General features: G+C 42.8%; 1 protein-coding gene across 9 annotated transcripts in view; it reads right to left on the reverse strand.

Moving 5' to 3' along the window:
• Positions 1–18,942, reverse strand: part of pde3b (phosphodiesterase 3B) — a 272,093-nt gene that overhangs the window by 104,472 nt on the left and 148,679 nt on the right. For 7 of the 9 annotated variants that reach the window (XM_068046305.1, XM_068046306.1, XM_068046302.1 and 4 more), the window contains exon 2: positions 14,673–14,726. The exons of the other annotated variants lie outside the window; for them this stretch is intronic. In XM_068046305.1, the coding sequence (XP_067902406.1) occupies positions 14,673–14,726 (54 nt within the window). The remainder of the gene's footprint in view (positions 1–14,672; positions 14,727–18,942) is intronic. 9 annotated transcript variants of the gene reach the window in all.

Here is an 18,942-nt window from a genome sequence, read left to right on the forward strand (position 1 = left end):
CCCATTAGCCTACTCTCAATTATCAGCAAAGCAAAGTGAAGGAAAGTATCATTGAGAGTGCTATCAAGCAGCACCTATTCACCAATACTCAGTTTACGTTCCACCAGGACCACTCAGCTCCAGTCCTCATTTCAGCCCTGGTCCAGACATGGACAAAAGAGCTAAATTCCAGAGGTGAGGTGAGAGTGATTGCTCTTGACATCAGGCAGCATTTGACTGAGTGTGGCCTCAAGGAAACCTAGTAAAACTGAAGTCAATGGGAATTGGAGGGAAAAGTCCACACTGGCTGGAGTCATACCTAACACAAAGGAAGCAGGTTATGATCATTGGAGGCCAATTATCTCAGCTCCAGGACATCGCTGCCGAGTTCCTCAGGGTAGAGCCCTGGGCCCAACCATCTTCAGCTGCTTTATCAATGATCTTCCCTCTATCATAAAATCAGAAGTGCGGATGTTCGCTGCTGATTGCACAGTGCTCAGTACCATTCAAAACTCGTCAGATACTGAAGCAATCGTGACCACAAAGCACCAACACCTGGACAACATTCAGGCTTGGGCTGAGAATTGGCAAGTGACATTCGTGCCACACAAGTGCCAGGCAATGATCATCTCCAACAAAAGAGAATCTAATAATCTCCCCTTGATATTCAATTGCATCATCATCTCTAAATCCCCCACCATCAACATCCTGGAGGTTACCATTGACCAGAAACTTAACTGGACCAACCAAATAAATACTGCAGCTAGAAGAGACCGTCAGAGACTGGGAATTCTGTGACAAATAACTCACCTCCTGACTCCCCAAAGCCCATTCAACATCTACAAGGCACAATTCAGGAGTGTGGTGGAATACTCCCCACTTGCCTGGATGAGTGCAGCTCCAACAACACAAGAACCTCGACATCCAGGACAAAGCAGCTTAACTGGCGCTCCATTTACCACCGGCACCCAGTGGCAGCAGTGTGTACCATCTACGAAATGCACTGCCGTAACTTGCCAAGGCTCCTTCGACGGCATCTTCTAAACCCATGACCTCTACCATCAAGAAGAACAAGGGCAGCAGGCATATGGCAACACCACCAGCTGCATGTCCCTTCCAAGTCACATATCACCCTGACTTGGAAATACATCACCATCACTACCAGTGACTCAAAATCCTGTAACTTCCTCCCTAATAGCACTGTGGGTATATCGACACGATAAGAACAGCAGCAGTTCAAGGTGATTCAGCACCTTCCCAAAGGCAATTAGGGATGGGCAATAAATGCTGACCTTGGAGTGATGCCCATGTCCCATGAATGAACAAAAAAAATGCACTTTCATTGTCAGTTATGACAAGCCTAAAACGTTAAAACGTTATTCCACTTGCCTTCATTATTACAGAGCTCAAACTGGTTCAAGATGCTATGACAATATTTGCACATTACTGAACTTAGATTAGATGCAACCAAGGTTTTAATTTTCAATGCAACACTTACACTGCTTACCAACAGCTGAACAGCTCAAAGAATAAAATTACATGAAGGCTAGTATTTTAGCATGTCAGCAATGGTAATTTTCTTTATAGTCTGATGGCAAATGTCTAATTTTGTATTTGCTGTTCATAATGCCTACTATATGTCTATGACTGAGTGGTGCCACTCCACCATTGGCTTCGCGAAAATGGCATCTCTCCACCTCATTACTGAAATATACTGAATGGTGAGAAGTTGCTGTACTTATCCAGTAGATACGATCTAAACTCACCACAGAAAGTTAGAGCTGCTTTAAAGTTACGCAAGCAATCAGTTTTGGAGCCATTTACGCTCTGCGCTTATTCAATTAAGCCAGGGTGAGCTGTCAGAGATTCTTTTAACAATGTGCTAAGTTTCAATTACTGCCGATGAACCTCTCTGGCATTGAAAATTAACCATTACAAGACTGGAACCTTACTCATTGCTGTTGGATACAGTTTTCAAAAAGTGAAATTAATTTTTTAAAATATCCTATTCCTTTGTCTCTCAATCTAATATTTCATTCCCTCTCTTCATTTCTCCTGATTTGGCATTGAATTCACTTGCGTTAATTTATACTTCCTTCTCAGTCCTTATACTGTTTCATTTGGTGATCTGTGCCAAAGGAGATGTATATCTTCAAAGGTAAACACAGTTAATTGACAGTGAGATAGGTTGGAAGCAACATATAGAAGCGGTCACAAAGCCAGCTGCCTGCTAGGTTGATGAAATGAATGCAACTAAAACAAAAAGCCACGGTTTTGATGTACCCTGAATTCTGAGGCTGTTGATGACTTAGCAGTAAAGAAAACTGCAGGGAGCCACAAGACTTTTAGTGCTACAACCTATACATATAACCAATAATTTTTCAATAAAAGTGGGTTTCAATTGACTGCCACTTCCTGCGCTTTGTTTTAGGATTCACTCAAGGTACCATCTGGGCTGTCACGTGAAATTAGCTGGTGCTTCATTGTTACCAGTAGGTTTGCTGTAGAACATCATCGAACATTAAAAGTCTTGAACATCGGGGAAATAATTTCTCACCGAATCTCTTGTCATCACTGATACATTCAATATCACATTTTATATCCTATTAAATAATAACTACCATGAACTTTGCTCAAACTACAGAAAGCTAGAAATGACTGGTTGAAACAATGCAATAGTTAAGTCTTTGACAGTAATTTCTAGGCAAATTCATGGATTCAGATGGTTTCATTCAAACCACATTTAGGGACTGAAGAAAAACTGAGACACCACATTGAACAAATAGCTGCTCTGTCAAGGCTGTAATCTAAGGCACCAGGGGAGAACCTATAACGCAAATTACTTTAAATTTACTTCAACCTCCTGCAGACACCAGTTTCTGCTAATTGTTCTGAACCAGATGTTTTGCAGCGAAATCCATCTGAAAGTTTGCGATTTTTCTCCAATACACAGGAAGACATATTGCTTCCTCTGATGAAACGTCACAGACATGAAAAGTTAACACTGTTTCTCTCTACAGATGCTGCCAGACCTGCTGAGTATTTCAGCACTTCATTTCTATTTCAGATTTCCAGCAGTATTTTGCTTTATATTGCTTCCTCTGCCTGCCTGCAAGAAACCTGACAACATCTTGGTTTTCTGAGTAGTAAAGATGCAACCCAAGTAGAATGCTTTATTTGAAGCGCAGGATTTCAAAATACTACAGCAAGTGATGTTTGGTCAGCAATTGGAGAAATTATGGAACTAAATTCCGTCATTATCAAGTGTGTGGGTCAAGCCAGCAACAACTGAATTAAACAATGCACTGCCTTTCAAGAATGGCAAACCACAACCGTAACTGATGCATTAAAAATCCTCACCAGAGCCCAAGTGAACAGGTTTATTAACAGAACAAACAAAGGATACGTTGTCCACAGAAACATATTTCAATATTTAAAGTTGTTTTTAAATATCCCGAGGCATTATTGCAAGAACAGCAGTTTTCCTCGTGCCTTGGCAAATATTTCTGTTTCAATGATCACCAAAGAGATGTAGTCATTTATCTTGCAGACCCTCTTGTGATCTGACTGAGCTCTAAGTGACTGCCAGAAGTCACTGTACTGAAAACTAATTTGTTGTACGTGAAGTTCTATTGAATGTTTCTAAAAGACATAGTACTAAACAAACGAAAGCCTCGTTTGTTTTTGAATAGCTCACATAGAATCAGAAATGGCTACAGCACAGAAGGAAGCCATTCAGTCGTCGTGTCCATGCTGGCCTTCGGCAAGAGCAACTCACCTCATCTCATTCATTGGAACATAGGAACAGGAGTAGGCCATTCAGCCCACTGAACCTGCTCTGACATTCAATACGATCATGGCTGATCATCCACTTCAAAGCCTTTTTCCCCCCACACGATCCCCATATCCCTTTATGTCACTGGTATTTAGACATTTGTCAATCTCTACTTTAAATATACTCAATGACTGAGTTTCCACAGCCCTCTGGGGTAGAGAATTCCAAAGGTTCACAACACTCTGAATAAAGAAATTTCTCCTCCTCTCTGTCCTAAGTGGCTTCCCCCTTATTTTGAAATTGGTTCTAGACTCCGCAACCAGGGCACACATCTTAGCTGCATCTACCGTCTCTATCCCTTTCAGTATTTTGTAGGTTTCAATGAGATCACCTCTCATTCTTCGAAACTCTAGAGAATACAGGCCCAGTTTCCCCAGTATCTCTTCATCGGATAGTGCTGTCATCCCAGGAATTTAATCTACATATAGACTGGGTAAAACTAATTAGCACTAATGCTGTGGAGGACCAATTTCTGGAATGTAGACAAGATGGTTTTCTAGAACAGTATGTTGAGGAACCAAATAGAGAACTACTTTAGATCTGGTATTGTGCAATGAGAAATGACAAATTAATAATCTTGTTGTAAAGGAGGCTGAAGGGAAAAGTGACCATAATATGATACAATTTTACTCTATGTTTGAAAGTGATGTTCTTCAATCCAAAACTGGGGTCTAAACAAAGGAAACTACAAAGGTAATGAGGGGCAAGTTGGCTGTGGTAGATTGGGAAATGACATTAAAAGGTAAAAACAAAACACTGCGGGTGCTGGAAATCTTTAATAAAAACAAAGTGTTGGGAATACTCAGCAGATCTGGCAGCATCTGTGGAGCGAGAAGCAGAGTTAATGCTTCGGGTCTGTGACCTTTCAACAGAACTGGCAGAACTTTGCCTGTTCTGATGAAAGGTCACAGACCTGAAATGTTAACTCTGCTTCTCTCTCCACAAATCTGCTGAGCATTCCCAACACTTTGCGGATGCTGGAAATCTGTAATAAAAACCAAGTGTTGGGAATACTCAGCAGATCTGGCTGCATCTGTGCAGAGAGAAGCAGAGTTAATGGCAAAGAAACTAAACAAATAATTTGTGTCTGCCTTCACGGAGGAAGATACAAAAAACTTCCCAGAAATACAAGAGAACTAAGGGACGAGCGAGAATGAGAAACTGAAAGACAGTAGTATTCATGAAGTAGTACTGGAGAAATTAATGGGACTGAAAGTTGATAAATCCCCTGGACCTGATGATATACATCCCAGGGTGTCTAAAGACGTGGCTGTAGAGATAGTGGATGCATTAGTGATCATCTTCCAAAATTCTATAGATTCTGGCGTGGTTCCTGAAGATTGGAAGGTAGCAAATGTCACCCCACTATTTAAGAAAGAGGAAGAGAGGAAATGGGGAACTACAAGACCTGTTAGCCTGCCATCAACAGTCGGGAAAATGCCAGAATCTATTATAAAGGATGTGCTAACTGGACACCGAGGAAATAATGGTACAACTAGGCAGAGTCAACATGGATTTATGAAAGGAAAATCATGTTTGACAAACCAGTTGAAGATTTTTGAGGATGTAACTAGCAGAAAAGATAAGGGGGAACTGGTGGATGTGGTGTTGTGTAATTGGATTTTCAGAAGGCTTTCGATAAGGTCCTACACAAGTGGTTAGTGAGCAAAATTAGAGCACGTGGGATTGGGGGGTAATATACTGGCATGGATTAAGGATTGGTTAACAAACAGAAAACAGAGCAGGAAAAAATGGGTCATACTCAAGTCGGCAGGCTGTGACCACAAGGATCAGTGCTTGGGCTACAGCTATTTATAACCTACATCAATGATTAGGATGTGGGGACCAAATGTAATATTTCCAGGTTTGCTAATGCCACAAAACTAGGTGGGAATGTGAGCTGTGAGGAGAATGCAAAGAGGCTTATGGGGCTTTAGACAGGTTAAGTGAGTGGGAAAGAACATAGCAGATGGAATATAAAGTGGAAAAATGTGAAGTAATCCACTTTGGTAGGAAAAACAGAAATGCAAAGTATTTCTTAAATGGTGAGAGATTGGGAAGTGTTGTTCAAAGGGACCTGGGTGTCCTTGTTCATAGGTCACTGAAAGCTAACAGACAGGTACAGCAAGCAATTGGGAAGGCAAATGGTCTGTCGGCCTTTGTTGCAACAGGACTTGAGCACAGGAGTCAAGAGGTTTTGCTGTAATTGTATAGAGCCTTGCTGAGACCGCACCTGGAGTATTATGTACAGTTTTGGTCTCCTTACCGAAGGAAGGACATACGTGCCATCGAGGGAGTGCAACCGAGGTTCACCAGACTGATTCCTGGGATGGCAGGAATGTCCTCTGAGGAGAGATTGAGGAGACTGGGCCTGTATTCTCTCGGGTTTAGAAGAATGAGAGGTGACTTCAATGAAGCATACAAAATTCTTCCACGGCTCCAAAGGGTTGATGCAGGAAGGATGTTCCCCTCGGATTGGGGGGGCGCGCAAAAACCAGGGAACACAGTCTCAGAAGAGGTAGGCCATTTAGGACAGAGATGAAGAGGAATTTCTTCACTCAGAGGGTGGTGAATCTGTGGAAGTCTCTACCCCAGAGCGCTGTGGAGGCTCACTTATTGAGTATGTTCAAGACAGAGATCATCGGAACATATAAACACGAGTAGGCCATTCAGCCCATTGAGCCTGCCCCTGCCATTCAATACAATCATGGCTGATCATCCACTTAAATGCCTTTTTTCCACACTATCCTCACATCCCCTTATGTCACTTGCATTTAGAAATCTTTCAATCTCTGCTTTAAACATACTCAATGACTGAGCTTCCACAGCCCTCTGGGGAGAGAATTCCAAAGATTCACTACACTCTGAATAAAGAAATTTCTCCTCCTCTCTGTCCTAAGTGGCTTCCCCCTTATTTTGAAATTGTGTCCCCTGGCTCTAGACTCCCCAACCATGGGAAACATCTTACCTGCATCTACCCTGTCTATCCCTTTCAGTATTTTGTAGGTTTCAATGAGATCACCTCTCACTCTTCGAAACTCGAGAGAATACAGGCCCAGTTTCCTCAATCTCTCTTCATATGATAGTCCAGCCATCCCGGGAACAAGTCTGGTGAACCATCCTTGCACTCCCTCTACAGCAATAATATCCTTCCTAAGACACAGGGACCAAAACTGCACACAGTACTCTAGGTGCAGTCTAACCAAAGTTCTACACAATTGAAGCAAGACTTCACTACTCCTATACTCAAATCCTCATGCAATAAAGGCCATCATACCATTAACCTTCCTAATTGCTTGCTGCACTTGCATGTTAGCTTTCAGTGACTTCTCGAAAAGGACACCCAGGTCCCTTTGTACATCTACACTTTCTAATCTCTTTACCATTTAAGGAATACTCCGCATATCTGTTCCGCCTACCAAAGCAGATAACCTCACATTTTTCCGCATGAGATTCCATCTGCCACGTTCTTGCCCACTCACTAAGTCTGTCCAAATCCCCTTGAAGCTGCTTTGCATCTTCCTCACAACACACATTCCCACCTAGTTTTCTGTCATCCATTTGAGGCGCCGAATGGCCTACTCCTGCTTTTATTTCCTACGTTCCTATGTAGATGAGCTGAGACAGGGGCAAAGTCAGGCAATGTTATGGAGGTGGAAATAGGCAGTCGTAGTGATGGTGCAGATATACGGTCAGAGGCTCATCTTGGGGTCAAATATTGCACCAATGTTGCGAACAATTTGGTTTAGTCTCAGACAGTTGGCAGCTAGGAAATGGAGTTTGGGGCAAGGACCGAAGACAATGGCTTCCTTATATTTAACTGGAAGAAATTTCTGCTCATGCAGTACTGGATATCGGACAAGCAGTCTGATAGCTTAGACAGTGGAGGAGTCAAGAGAGGTGCTGAGAAGGGGGAGCTGGGTGGCATCAGCTAACACTCTGCTTTCAGATGATGTCACCGAGGGACAACTTGTAGATGCGAAGTAGGAGGGGGCCATGGATAAATCCTCGAGGGGGCCAGCAGAGCTAACAGTACGGGAGGGGGAAGAGAACCTTTTTTTTTTAAATTCCTTCTTGGGATGTGGGCGCATTTGCAAAGGCAACAGTTAACATCCTTGCCAAATTGTCCTCGAGAAGTTGGTGAGCCACCTTCTTGAACCGCTGCAATCTGTGTGGTGTCGGTACACCCACAGTGCTGTTAGGAAGGGAGTTCCAGGATTTTGACCCATGGACAGTGAAGGAACGGCGATATAGTTCCAGGTCAGGACGGTGTGTGACTTTGAGGGGAACTTGCAAGTGGTGGTATTCCCAGGCGTCTTCTGTGCTTGTCCTTCTTGGTGGTAGAGGTCGTAGGTTTGGACGGTGCTGTCGAAGGAGCCTTGGCGAACTGCTGCAGTGCATCTTGTAGATCGTACACACTAAGGCCACCGTGCGCCAATGGTGAAGGGAGTGAATGTTGAAGGTGGTAAATGGGGTTCCAATCAAGCGGGCTGCTTTGTCCTGGATGGTGTTGAACTTCGAGTGTTGTTGGAGTGGCACTCATTCAGGCAAGAGGACAGCATTCCATCACACTCCTGGCCTGTGCCTTGTAGATGGTGGACAGGCTTTGGGGCGTCAGGAGGCGAGTCACTCACCACAGATTTCCTAGCCTCTGGCCTGCTCTTGTAGCCACAGTACTTAAATGGCTGGTCCAGTTAAGTTTCTGGTCAATGGTAACCATCACAGTGGTGATAGTGCTGCTGGTGATAATAATGCAAGTGATACTCTGACTACTCTGGAAAAAAAAAAACTCTGACTATGATTAGATATTTAAGAATGGAGCCATGCGAGTGCAGTCCCACCCAGCTGGACAGCAGTGGAGAGGCATTGGAAGAAAATGGTGCAGTCAACCATGTCGAAGGCTGCAGACAGGTCGAGAAGAATGAGCAGGAATAGTTCAGATGCATGGAGATTTCCCACCCTCCCCCCACCACCCCAGGAAATAGTGGACTTGTGGAACAGGTTTCTGGCTTCTGCAGTGAATACTGAGTCACTAAATGCCTTCAAGCAACCACTGGATCTATTTCTGGATGTGGTGCCGAAAAATAAGGACCAGAGTGGTCTCCTGGATTAGCTTTCAATCACGTAAGGAGGTCAGAGAGCAATTTTGTAGTTTTCTGCCCCCGCCCTCCTCCCGCACCCCTTCACCACCACCACCACCCATCAACTCCACAATTAGCCTGGGTTGGGAATCTGGCTTTTTTGCTTCTCCTGGGAGATTGCATGCCTTCGACATGGTGATGCATGAGTTATCACAACTGTATGGCACAAACTGAATGGGCCCATCATTTTTTTATGTTTGTCATCTTTGGTAAGTTTGCATATTTAGTGCCTTGAATTCCATCTGCCAGTTTCTTGCCCAATCCACCATTTTATAATTATCCACTTGCAACATCGTTTGGTCCCCAGATTATTTACTATGCCTCCAATTTTAGTACCATCTGTAAATCAGAACAATACACTCAACAGCTTTATGTCCATATCACTGATATGCAATGAACAGTCACACCGTGGTACACCACCACTCATTTCTTATCTGCATGATTTTGCACCTGTTGGTGCCACAGGGCAAGGCCACCAAACATAAAATTATGATTGAACAACAAAATTCTGAAAACTAGTTAGACATTAAAAACCAACAGCACAGGAAAAAGAAAAAAAATTCGAACTGTGGAAATCTTTGAATAAGTAAATTCTAGGAACCAAATGGAAAACACCCAAAAAGATCTTATCTAAAAGATGATGCTGCACAAACTCCCTCACAAAATGGGGAAACAAGCAAGCAGTCCAGAAGCTCTGCTAAAACTTTGATTTCAACAGCAGCATAAGCAAGCGTGGTCAATAGCACAAAGCAAAAGTCAAATAATTTGACAACTTTAGGAAACCTCTTTCCAAAAGAGGTCAAAACTGCTTCTCACTTCCTCTTCTCACTCCACATTCTCTTGTCTCCTTTCTTCCTTCTGTACTCTACATTCACTGTCATTATCCTACTTTCTCCCAATCCCTCCTCTCCTCCTTCCGACTCCTTCTCCCAAATTTTTGCCCCCTTCTCCCCCATCACCCTCCTCTCACCCTTTCTCCCACCAACTCAAGAACTTGCATTCATATCGCTCTTTTAGTATCGTAGCGTATCCTCGTGTGCTTCACAGGAGTTTTATCAAACAAAATTTGACACAGTGCCACATAAAGAGATATTAGGACAGATGACCAAAAGCTTGGTCGAAGAGGCAAGTTTTAAGGAACATCTGAGGAGGAGAAGAGTGAGGTAAAGAGGCAGAGGCTCTTAGGGAGCTAATTTCAATGCTTAGGGCCTAATCCAGTGAAGGCAGAACTGCCAATGGAATCAGCAATGCACAAACTCCTCCAATGCTCCTCTCCACTCCCTGCCCTCCTCTCCAAATGTCTCTTGCTCTTCTGTTCCTCCTCCACATACCCCATTTGACTTCTCACCATCCTTGCTTATCTCCTCACACTCACTCACCCCACCCTCTCTTCCCCAACCTTCCTAGTCTCTATCCTGTCATGCCCACTCCCCTCCCAAAACCCTCACCGTGCCCCAGTTCCTCTCCCAAAGTTCACCCATTTCCCTCCTCTCATGGCCATTGCCTCAACACTCCTCTCTTTCTTTGCCTCCCCACCTGAATTCACCCTCGCCCCACCTCTCAGCCCGAATACATCCACAGTCCCCTTCCCTGCCAGCATCCTCTTTTGTCCAACTGACCCCAACCTGTGTCTCCTTTCCTTATTCCATCACCTACTCTCCACTTTACCTATCCCCAATGCTCCTCCCTGTCTGTACCATCTTCCAGGCCACAGTTGGAACAACAGAATTCTGGCGGGGTTTGCTGCACCACAGGAGATTGACCAGTGTTCTATAAACTTTAGACATGTAAAAAGCTGGTACGACAATATTTTCTCCCTCAATCCATCTAGATTTATTTTATTCCCCAGAAACACAGATGAGTGGAACTTTGGGAGCAAATTATAAAGCTCCAGTTATTACCTGCGCTTTGTTGATAGTTAGATGCAAATAGTTTAATTCAACCGACAGACACAAAAACTGATAGAAAGAGAAAGACAGAAGAAGGAAAAAGATGGTGGTGAAAGAGAGAGATAAGGGAAGTAACAGACATAGGAATGCACATCCAACAACAAATCGCCAAACTCAATGCTTACAGAAATCCCTTAGAAAATTAAAAACCAATAGTGCCCAACCTGGGGACCCCCCAAACTCTACCATGCAGTCATGACCATACATTCACTCTTCCTTCACTGCCCGCAATACAACAGGAAGCCAAACATTATCTGCCACCCCTCAGTTCTGCAAAACCCCTGTAGCCCCAATACAGTGCGATTAAACCCTGGGCCCTCTAACCCAGCTATGATAAAACTGAGGACCATTCACTACAGGTACCAAACCCAAGGACCACCCCCAATACAGCTAAACTCACACCCCTCCACATTATTGCTAAATTCCTAATATTGACCTTGCCGTGCACTGCTTTTTTTTTTAAAAAGGGATAAAAATTAAGTACAAGGGAAAAAGATTATCTGGAGGATAAAAGGAAAAAAAATTGCATGGCCTCAAGATTTTTAATAGTCCTGAATTAGGAGGTGGCACTGCCAATGTAACCTGGCATGATCAACTGGTCACAATGGGGTTGGACCTAACAGGACATAACAATTTGCAACTTAACAATAATCAAAATCAACAATTAGACTACAAGCAGCAGCACAGGAATGTGGATTGTGAAAGAGAAGGTGTGACAATACATGGAATCTAAGAGCTCACCGGTGAACAGCTAACCAGACCAATGGCTGCACGTTATTTTTGTGCACTTTGTACATTGGACTCTTCGATAACTGCACTTGTTTGAGTTCCCTGCTAGTTTGGGGAAGGTTGGGTGGTTGTGGTGGTGGTGGTGGTTGTGGGGTGCAGGGTGTTCTTTGGACAATCCATTGATGTTTTGGCTGAGCATATTAGAAGCCAGAAGGGGATTGGTGGAGGGGAGGCAAGTTCAGCCGGAGAGGAGGGAAGAGGGTAAAAGTTACCCTCAACAAGAATAACTTGCACTTATAGGAGACTTTTAACATAGCAAAGCATCAAACCAAGCAAGATTTTGGCCCTCTGCCTCCTCCGTCCCCCCACGCGAAGTTTTGACCCTCAAACCTTCGATCAGGATTTCAGATTACTTGGCCTACTGGATTAAAAAGATTTTGGAGAACTTGCTTTCTCCTCCCAGGACCCCATTCAATCCAGGACAGCTCCAACACTCCTAAGCCTGGAGACCTCCCTTCCAAATCCCACAACCCCTTTCCCAGTGATCCAAAATCTCATGACCTCTCTCCCAGTGATCCTAGATCCTAGAACAGAATTTTAAAAATCTACCTTCCACTTGTCTGAAATCTCCACCAATATACTGCTAATACCCTAGATCCCATCCCACTATTGACAGAACCAGTGAAACATTCCAAGTGCTCTGAGATTCAGGCCCAAACTACATAGGTGTTTTTATCCTTTCTGACTGTAATTTTCAACTTTCATTATTTGCCCATCATATTATTTAAAATCTTTTCACCCATTTCAGGATTTTACCCAACGACATTCCAGCAAAGCACAATAATCAAATATACAGGCAGTAATAGTTCCTCAGTAATCCCACTATACATCACCAAAAATAAAATCAACATAAATTCCACTTGTTGAACTAGAGTCAATAAATTTCAACGGGAATTAAATAATTACTTGAATAAATTTTTTAAACTATCAGCATAGACTTGACAGACTGAGTGGCCTGTTTCTGTATTGTAAAAGTATGCAATTCCAGAATGGTATCAAATTCCTACTTGAGTTTGTTCTGCTTTTTTTTTCACTTGCCCAACATCCCTTCCTCCTTCCAAATTGCACACCCGCACACTGCCAAAGAAACAAAGCATCTAAGTGCAGAAATCAATTTCCAGTATGAAAATTAGACTTCAGAGAAATCACAATGCTGCCCTCCCTCCCAACTTCTTGGACTGTGTTCAAGTAGACCACCCAATGGAGAAAGGTTAATGGGAAATAATTAATGGCAAAGTAAGTATGGGGAAAAGATAAGATAGTGGCATTCAATGTATAACTCTTTCAGAGAGCTGGAAAAAGTAAAATGAGATGAGTAGCCTCATTGTGATAGAAAATTCTACAAAAATGGTGGAAGGAGTGGAAAGGAATGCAAGCAAGTAAATAACAAATGTGTACCATTTTCTCCAACTGAACTTCAATGCTCTTCTTGTCAAATAACGTATATTTTTTCATGTTGTAATCTCATTAGAGTTTCTAATATTTTACTTTTATTGTCTGTAAGTTCTGTTTTCTGTATTTTCTCATTATTTCGACAGTGTCTGGGACATTTGGGTGTCAGTTTGTATATTATCTGATTTATGTCAAATTGAACTACAGTAGGGCAATACAGCCAACGGGAAAGGGTTTGAGAGGGAAGGAGAGCAGCAGAAAGTTAGACATTTAAGATTAGAGAGCATAATGGCAGGGGCTGAAAACAGAGAATAAAGATCAACAGCTGGAGGGGAGAGAAATACAGAAAAACAAAATGACAAAGTACAGCTAAAGGAATTGAAAAAGAGAGACAGAGAAAATATTACAGAAACAAAAGAGACTGAGAAATCAAGGGAAAAATAAGGAAGCAAGAAAATATTCTAGGAGACAGAAAAAGTCACAAACTGTGGAAAGAGTGAAAAAATACAGAAATGGCAGGCTGTAAACCAATATGTGAATAAAATATTACAAAAACTAGTGGGAAAGAATATAAAAAACCATATTGTTTGTTGTTATTTGACAAGAACAGCATTCAAGTTTTGATCGAGAAATTGACACACATTTATGTTTGTTTTTGATTAAAATGTTTTACATTTTTCGGAAGGTGGGAGAGAGAGGAGAGAGAGAGAGAGAATGCACAGGCATGAATGTGTTTTGAGGGGGAGGGCTAAGAGACAGGGAGAAATAATCTGTAGAAGGAAGGGAGAGAGAGAGATGAAGAATGAATCTGACTCTGCTGGGAGAAGGAGGCAGAGTAGTTCTCTGGGTTAGAAGCCCATATTATAAAATAGTGCATGCTCTAACTCAGCATGTGGAGCACCGTGGTACACCCACCCACTTGATTTAAACACAATCAATAAAGATGCCAAGTGCTCCTTGGTACAGCCAGTTTTTCACTAGATCAACTGTCAGGCACTGGCAAACTATATTTTAAGTAGTATAGAACCAAATTCTACAAAAGTGTCCAAATGCACAAAACAGATGAGATGAAACAAAAATAGGAGATTCTGATATACAGCAATTTCTGTTTTAATTTCCAAACCTGAAAGCAGCCAACTGCTGGGCTTCAAATCAAACAAACAACCAAAGATAAAATTGCAGGAGCTTCTGGAATTCAGATTCGGCTACCATTAATAGAAAATTTTCACCATTTTCAAATTAACTTCTGTGCTAAGTGTTTTCCACAAGTAGTTGTAAGTGGACATTATTGTTTCACGTAAAATAAAATGACATAAATCCGAACCCATAAATACATATCTTTCTGTGAGCCAATTGCATAGGGCAACATCCATAAGCTGTCTGGCCACCTGGCTTGGAAAGGAACAATGGTTCAGGTATCAGAGGACAATTTTGCATTATGCCAAAAATTCAGAATATATCAAATAATAAATGTAACATTTATAAGATCATTAGTAAAGCACTTATGACTCCAAAAATATTAAGATGCTCAGAAAATAGTATGTGTTCTTCCACCAATGTACATGCTGATGCAAATTTGATACTAACCTGATACTGGTAGCTTCTGAACCACTGCTTCAAGTCCCAGTCCCATAGGATCATCTGCAAAATACAAAATTAAGTGCCATTAACAAATTATAGCTGGAAAATATATTTCCACCGTTCAGAACAACTTACGTAAACCTGCCACACTGCCATCAATGCCACATGCCCAGGACACAACACATGTTCAACTTCAACTGGGAGAGGTGGGATTTTTTTTTTTGTTCGTTCTTCAGATGTGGGTGTTGCTGGCTAGGCCAGCATTTATTGCCCATCCCTAATTGCCCTTGAGAAGATGGTGGTGAGCTGCTTTCTTGAAGTGCTGTAGTCCTTGGGGTGTAGGCACACCAACAGTGCTGGAAGGAAGGGAGGGGGAGAAAGAGGAGGGAGTGGGAGGAAGAGGCCCCACTCTTCTGGTCAATGCCAGAAGGAGCAAAGCAGGGAAGACTTTTGGATGGGGCAGTTGTAACTACAGAGCAAGCCCTAAACAAACACCAGCTTCAGGACAACAGCATTAACAACCAGAAAAAAGGCTGAAGCTAGTTTGCAACCAAATACCCTCCCAGCGCTTGTCACACCCCCATTGTGGTCCCCATCTTGCTGCACAGCTGTTCGGAACTATTTCTCCTCCATCCCTTCCCCGGCCCTGCTGCTTAAAAGACAACTTACGCCTGACTTTTACCTTGCTGCTGTTGTGTATACGGAATCTCTCATACTTTGCCTAGTCCCACAAATTTAAAGAAATCTCCCAACTCTATTCATAGATTTCCCTAATCCAAATACATGAAATAATGTCCGAGCTTTTGTCTGTTTGCTTGTCCCTGTAACTTTAAAAAAAACTTCCAAGCCTTTATCTGGCTTCCAGTGCTTGAAAAAAAAAGGCCAAAAGCAGGTCACCTGACTCCTGCTGTTGAAAAAAAAGATGGATGAAAAGTCATGCCCAGAGTATGCAGGTTCTTCCTTGAACTACTTGCAAATCTGCTGCCTTTACATGTTTTCTGGCAAACTTTCCTGATAACATTCCATTAGTTACAAAATGCTTCTTCGTTGCCTGATACCAATATGGCTATCAAGTCTCTCTCCAGTGGCTAGGCAACAACAACAACAACTTGCATTTATATAGCATTTTTAAAGTAATAAAGTATCCCAAGGTATTATCAACCAAAATTTGGCACCAAGTCACAAAGAGAGATTAGGGCAGATGCACACAAGCTTAGTCAAAGAAGTGGTTTTCAGGAGTGTCTTAAAAGGAGGGGAGAGAAATGGAGAGGTTTAGAGAGGCAATTCCAGAGTAAAGGCCTGCTCAGGTCGGGAAAAAGAACCCGACCCGAACCCGACCGAACCAAAGCAGACCCAAGCCGACCTGGCCAGAGTCCCTCTGACTTTGCCCCAAGCTCAACCCTGACTCCGCTCATCCCAACCAACCCTTTACTAACCTCCCGACTCAGAACCTCCACGAAGCTGCAGTACATGCGTGATGACATCATAGTGACATCACTCGCTCACTGCGCAGACTCATCCCGGACTCCCAGCTCAGTTAAGTTTTTTAAAATTCAATACTTACCAGCAGAGCACTTACTGTGTGTCCGGCTCGACCCGACCCATGCCCAAAAGCCGGATCCGGAATATAGGCCCGACCCGACCCAAACCGAACCAGACACATGTTGTCGGGTCCCGTCGGGTTCAGCCTTTACTCCAGAGCTTAGGGTCAAGGCAATTGAAGGCATGGCCAGCTCTGCTGGTGTGGTGAAAATCAAGGATGCACAAGATGCCAGAATTGGAGGTGTGCAGAGATCTCAAAGGGTTGGAGTCATAGAGTCATGTACAGATTTTAGGGCTGCAGGAGTCCAGTGAAATAGGGAGGGACAAGGTCATGAAGGGATAGGAAGATAGGGAACATAGGAACAGAAGTACGCCATTCGGCCCTTCGAGCCTGCTCCACCATTCAAATAGACAATGGCTGATCTGATTGTTGTCTCAACTCCGTTTTCCAATCTGCCACCCATAACCCTGGACTCCCTGATCTATCAAATATCTATTTAATGCAGCCTTGAATAAATTTAATGACCCAGCCTCCACTGCTTTCTGGGCAAGAGAATTCCACAGACTAATGCCCCTCAGAGAAAAAAATTTCTCATCTCCGTCTTAAAAGGGAGACCTCTTATTCTTAAAGTGTCCCCTTGTTCCAGTCTGTCCCACAAGAAGAAACATCCTCCCTATACATCCACTCTATCAAGTCCCCTCAGGACCTTGTATGTTTCAGTAAGATCATCTCTCATTCTTCTAAATTCCAACTAGTAAAGGCCCAACCTGTTCAACCTTTCTTCATAAAATAAGTCCTCCATCTCAGGAATGAGTCTACTGAACCTTCTCTGAACTGCCTCTAATACAATTATATCCTTCTTCCAACAGGGGGGCCAAGACAGTATACAATACTCCAGATGTGGTCTTACCAAGGCCCTGTACATCTGCAGTAAAACTTCCCAACTTATATATTCCATTCACCTTGTAATAAACACCAACATTTAATTTGCCTTCCTAAACACTGGCTGTACCTGCATATTAACCTTGTGATTCAGATAGCAGGACACCCAGATCCCTCTGTACCACCGAGTTCTGCAAACTCTCTCCATTCCTAATAGTATACTGCTTTCCTATTCTTCCTGCCCAAGTGGACAACTTCACATTTTCGCACATGATAATCCATCTGCCAAATTTTTGCCCATTCACTTAACCTATCCAGATCTCTTTGTGGACTCTTTCGCTCCTCTTGACAACTTACTTTCCTCTCTATCTTGCTGTCCTCGGCAAATTTAGCTATCATACACGTGGCCCCTTCATCCTAATCACTTATATAGATTGTAAATAGTTGAGGCCCCAGCACTGAATCCTGTGGCACTCCACTAATTTCAGTTTGCTAACCTGAAAAAGACCCATTTATCCCTCCTCTCTGCTTCCAGTTAGCTATAAGCTATCCATGCTAATATGTTACCCCCTACACGATGTGCTCTTATCTTATGTAGCAACCTTTGCTGTGCCTCCTTATCAAATGCCTTTTGGAAATCAGAGTACACCACATCTACAGATTCACCTTCATCCACCTTGCTTGTTACTTCCTCAAAGAACTTCCATAAATGTGTCAAACACATTTTCCCTTTCATAAAAATATGCTGACTCAGCCTGATCCCATTACGATTTTCTAGGTATCCTGCTAGAACCTCTTTAGTAATGGATACTAGCAATTTCCCTATGACAGACGTTAGGCTAACCGGCCTATAGCTTCCTGCTTTCGCGCCTCCCTCCTTTCTTGAATAAAGGTGTTAAATTTGTGACCTTCCAATCTGCTGGGACCCTTGCGGAATCCAAGGAATTTTAGAAACAGAAGTGCGTATTTTAAAATTGAGGCATTGCCAGATTTTTTTTTTATTCGTTCATAGGATGTGGGCGTCACTGGCTAGGACAGCATTTAATGCCCATCCCTAATCGAGAAGGTGGTGGTGAGCTGCCTTTTTCAACTGCTGCAGTCCATGTGGGGTAGGTACACCTACAGTACTGTTCGGAAGGGAGTTCCAGGATTTTGACCCAATATTGGAACCCAGTATAGGACAGCAAGCACATGTGTTATACGTGAACAAGACTTGGAATGATATAAGATGTGAGCAGTAGCATTCTGGGTGAACTCAAGTTTATGTAGGGTGGAAGATGCAAGGCCGGTAAGAACAGCATTGGAACAGTTTTGGTTGATCAGAATAGGCTGTTAATCAGATCAGTCACTGGAGTCTGGATTCTTTGAGTCAAGTTCCAGGTAACCATGCAAGCCAATTAACTACTAAGTGCAATGGTCCTAGTTGGACAAAGAGTGGGAAGCTTACAAGAATTATGCTCTGGTAAACTGAGTAGCTTCAGCTGGTTACACTCCAGCAGTAACTTGCTCACACCTAGGGTCTCGAAACTTTGACATTTGCCAACCTGCTTCCAATTTCTCTGGACTTAGATAAGTGGAATGTGCCCTTTACAGAGTAAAGTTTTCCCCCCAAATTTGACAAATAGAAAAATCCTTCATGGCCCAGGGATCCAATTCTGGTCATAAACAAACTTGTGCAAAGGGCAAGTATGTTGGCATCTCGTGAGTACAGGATAGAGATAAGCTGTAGACCTTTATGGCTGAATATTTTTCTCAATGTTTAGTTTGACTTGTGAAGAATAGTCACTTGGACAGGGACAAAATTTTCTGAAGGACAGGAAACAGAGTAATGGTGAACAAATGATTTTTGGA

This window comes from Heterodontus francisci, chromosome 14 (genome assembly GCF_036365525.1).
Source record: "Heterodontus francisci isolate sHetFra1 chromosome 14, sHetFra1.hap1, whole genome shotgun sequence".
NCBI lineage: Eukaryota > Metazoa > Chordata > Chondrichthyes > Heterodontiformes > Heterodontidae > Heterodontus > Heterodontus francisci.